General features: G+C 29.3%; 1 protein-coding gene across 1 annotated transcript; it reads right to left on the reverse strand.

Annotated features, from left to right (window-relative positions):
• Positions 1-119: 119 nt before the first annotated feature.
• On the reverse strand, positions 120-2,159 carry LOC112467993 (odorant receptor 4-like). The gene is made up of 5 exons (XM_025036976.1): positions 1,754-2,159; positions 1,484-1,583; positions 1,027-1,128; positions 574-732; positions 120-277 (listed from the first exon to the last, which is right to left on the reverse strand). The coding sequence occupies exons 1-5, from the start codon at positions 2,143-2,145 to the stop codon at positions 203-205; spliced, it is 828 nt and encodes a 275-aa protein (XP_024892744.1). The 5' UTR covers positions 2,146-2,159; the 3' UTR covers positions 120-202.
• Positions 2,160-3,480: the final 1,321 nt, after the last annotated feature.

The following is a 3,480-nucleotide window of genomic DNA, read 5'->3' on the forward strand; positions in this document are numbered from 1 at the left end:
ATTTTACAGAATTTCGATTGATCGCTCTTTATTGCGCAAAAAAAAATTCCCGAAATATGCCTATTTTTTTCGTGCTCTACAGTGGTGTAACCCCTTAACCCGACATAACCTGTCAAACCGTTAAACTCTAACTTATTTGAATACCCCTAGTGTTGCTTAATAAATTTTTTTTGCATTAAAAAGGTATAATACACACAGTAGATTACATTTGCAGCCCATCCTCTACAGCAAATATTGCTCGAAAGGTTGTCAAATAGGTAAACGTAGTTGACAAATACTGCCACATGTAAATATATAGTTTTGATCGTAAATATCAATAATGTATAATAATAATTGAAAATTACTATAAATTTGCACGAATATCTTAATTATTAAATAATCTCAATCAAATAATGTCTTAATCTCTAATTATTTATTTTGAATTTACATATAGATATAAAAGATTAATAAGTTAAAAAAAATGATAAAAAGTAATTAAATTCATAAATTATTATGTTCAAGATTATTAATATGTGATCACTAAATCACTCATTGTCAGATTAATTGCCGTGAATAATTTAACATACAACTTACAGAGGCATAGTACTTAAGTGAAAGAGCAGGTAGCAGACATGGTACAGTTAGAGTTACAGGATGTTGACATCGCGACACAATATATAACAAATTCTTCTGTAAAGATACTTCCTTGCTGTACCATGACGATTCATATCCAGCATGGCCAACATCGTTGCTCTGAAATATTAAAGTTTTATATTTTAATCTCACAAGATATTATACATTCTTTAAAATCAAGATAAAGACAGTCATCAATATAATACGTATATTTTTTTCCATGAGATGAAAATTGATTACAGATCACATCAATTATTAATTATAGAAATTATATTAAATATAGAAATTATGTTTATCCATATATTTATTCAGAGATTTATATACATTTTGTATCTATATCTTTTTTGATATCTTTTTACATCAATTTTATTAAACTACTTTTTTGCCTTTTCTTATGGTGCTATTGTACCTTACCGTGCGCAATAAATAATCAGCTGGCCATGCGCAGATAAAGACTTCTACAAGAGCGGATGCGCCAATGCCAAAAAATTGAGCTTTTACCGTTAAAGGTTGTCGCTGTGTAAAATAATATTTTAACACAAGTAATGCAACGTAAACCAAATTTAGATTACATTTACAATAGAAAGAAAAAAGTTAGTGTTTAAACAGAATTCTAATTAAATTTTTCATTTTTTTTTTTTTTTTAAATGAATGATGTAATGTGCTCAGTAATGTGCTAAAATATAGTATCTTTATATAAATGTTTATAAATTTCATCACTAATTACGTAAATATATTATTAGACGTGTTTGTGATACAAAGCTCATATGCTTCTGCGATCATCAATAAGATATTTATGCGAACAAATCTATTTAATTTAACAATATTTAAACAGTATATACACTGGAAAAATAAAATAGAAATAACTCACACTCAAAATAGTAAGGCCGCTAAGTACCACTCCTATGGTACTGATTCCTATCGTTGACAATGCTATGTATCGAACTGTCATAGTAACATCTTTTGCATATCTGTAATTGGATGTTAATTACTGCCGTTCTCAATTTCTAATATTATATTATTATACACATTATACTACAATTAATTATAGTAATGTGAGAGTTAATTAGAAATTAATATAAATATATCAAAACGTAATTATTTTTAAAAAGGATACTTTGCGCAGTAATATATTAATTACCGTAATAGTCGTTGATGCAGCTGTACGCAGATTATGAATTCTGAGATGCTTGTAATCTTTTGAAATTTCTGGGACAGGATTTCGAATCTTGCTGCCACGAACCAAAGCAGAAGAGCTACGAATATATTGCCACATACTTGCACACCTACTTGATATATAACCATTGCGTGATGCAGGTAGATGATAGTCTTCAGCGGTTGTTTGTTCACATCGAATGGATACTCTACTTTAACTGGAAAGGGTTGGGACAGCAATAATGGTCCGAAGAGCACTGTGATTCCGGTTACGGTTATCAAGCACATTGTCGTAGCGTAAAATAATTTGGATTTGTTAATATATCGCTGATATACATTCTTTTCTTCTAATTTTGCTTTCTCGATATAATCTTCCATTTCACATATTATTGTCTGTATAAATGTATTATATAATCTTTCATTAACGAGATTAATGAGATTCAAAGGTGCTTTCACATATATATCAGTTACATATTATATATTGATTAAAATAGCAATATTTTCGGTATACCTACATATTTTATTTGTAATTTTTTTAAGCTCTTGGCAAATTAAACTTTGCACAAATGTAAAGTATAGTTCAATTAAGGGCCGGTTGTTCTACCTTTCGATAAATCTCGGCTTATCTCGACAGATTACTACCTATAGAATAAATCTTACCGGGTAGTTTACCAGCTATTTAGTGAGCGTTGTTCCACGGTTATTAATCCTATACAAATTCTATATTATCATATTCGTTAAATAAATCTGGACGTGGACGAACTGTATATCGCTTGCGAAGCACTACTATATGTATTTCTTCATCAGATTTTTCGTTATCATCTTCGTCACCATAAAGAAATTGATTTTCACATAATCCTGGTTCCATTTTCGATACCGTCCGATACCGTCCGTTCGATAATATCCAAATTCTTTATCGCAAAATATTAATATACAAATGTGTGAAACTTCAGATACATCAGCGCTGCGCATCTCCCGCTGACGGGGTATGATTTCTAATCCCACTACGCATTTATCTGTCAGATAAGTCTTACACGGTACCCAAAGTACCGTGTAATTTATCTGTCGATAGAGGCCATTTATCAGGAAGTTAAATTTTACCGAGAAATGGAACAACGCTCTACAGACATTTATCCATCAGATAAGTTACTAGATAGTTTATCTGAAAGTGGAACAACCGGCCCTAAAACAAGTAATTATTATTGTTACAGATAAATTTTCTATGTGTATAATGTATGATATAAAATAGTAAATATGTAGCAGATATTATTGCTTCTTTCGTAATATTTATAAAAGAGTGCATTTAAGAAAGGATAGGTTATTGAAAAATAAATTTCTTTTTAGGTGCGATTATTAAAACAATTCAATTTTGCTAAATAACATTTTTTTAAAATAAGAAACATGAACAGGTAAAAACAGAGAAAAGTTTATAAACGGTGATAGTGAACGGTAATAAAAATGATAGTGGAATCAATTAAGTGAAGGTTTTGTTTAACTTTTTTTACATGTACTTTATAAGATTTGAAAAACGATAAAATTACCTTCTTAATAAATTCGAAAAAGTTGAAAGATGTTGCAATTCTAAACACTTTGACGTACAAACAAAACAAAAAGATTTACCAAATTTCACATACTAGTCCATTTCTTAGTTGTTCCTTTCGCCTAAAGAATTTTAATGTCATAAAATATATTTTGATGTAAATAATAATAAGA

The sequence above is a fragment of the Temnothorax curvispinosus genome, unplaced genomic scaffold (assembly GCF_003070985.1).
Source record: "Temnothorax curvispinosus isolate PA1 unplaced genomic scaffold, ASM307098v1 QBEX01017952.1, whole genome shotgun sequence".
In the NCBI taxonomy this organism is placed as follows: Eukaryota; Metazoa; Arthropoda; class Insecta; order Hymenoptera; family Formicidae; genus Temnothorax; species Temnothorax curvispinosus.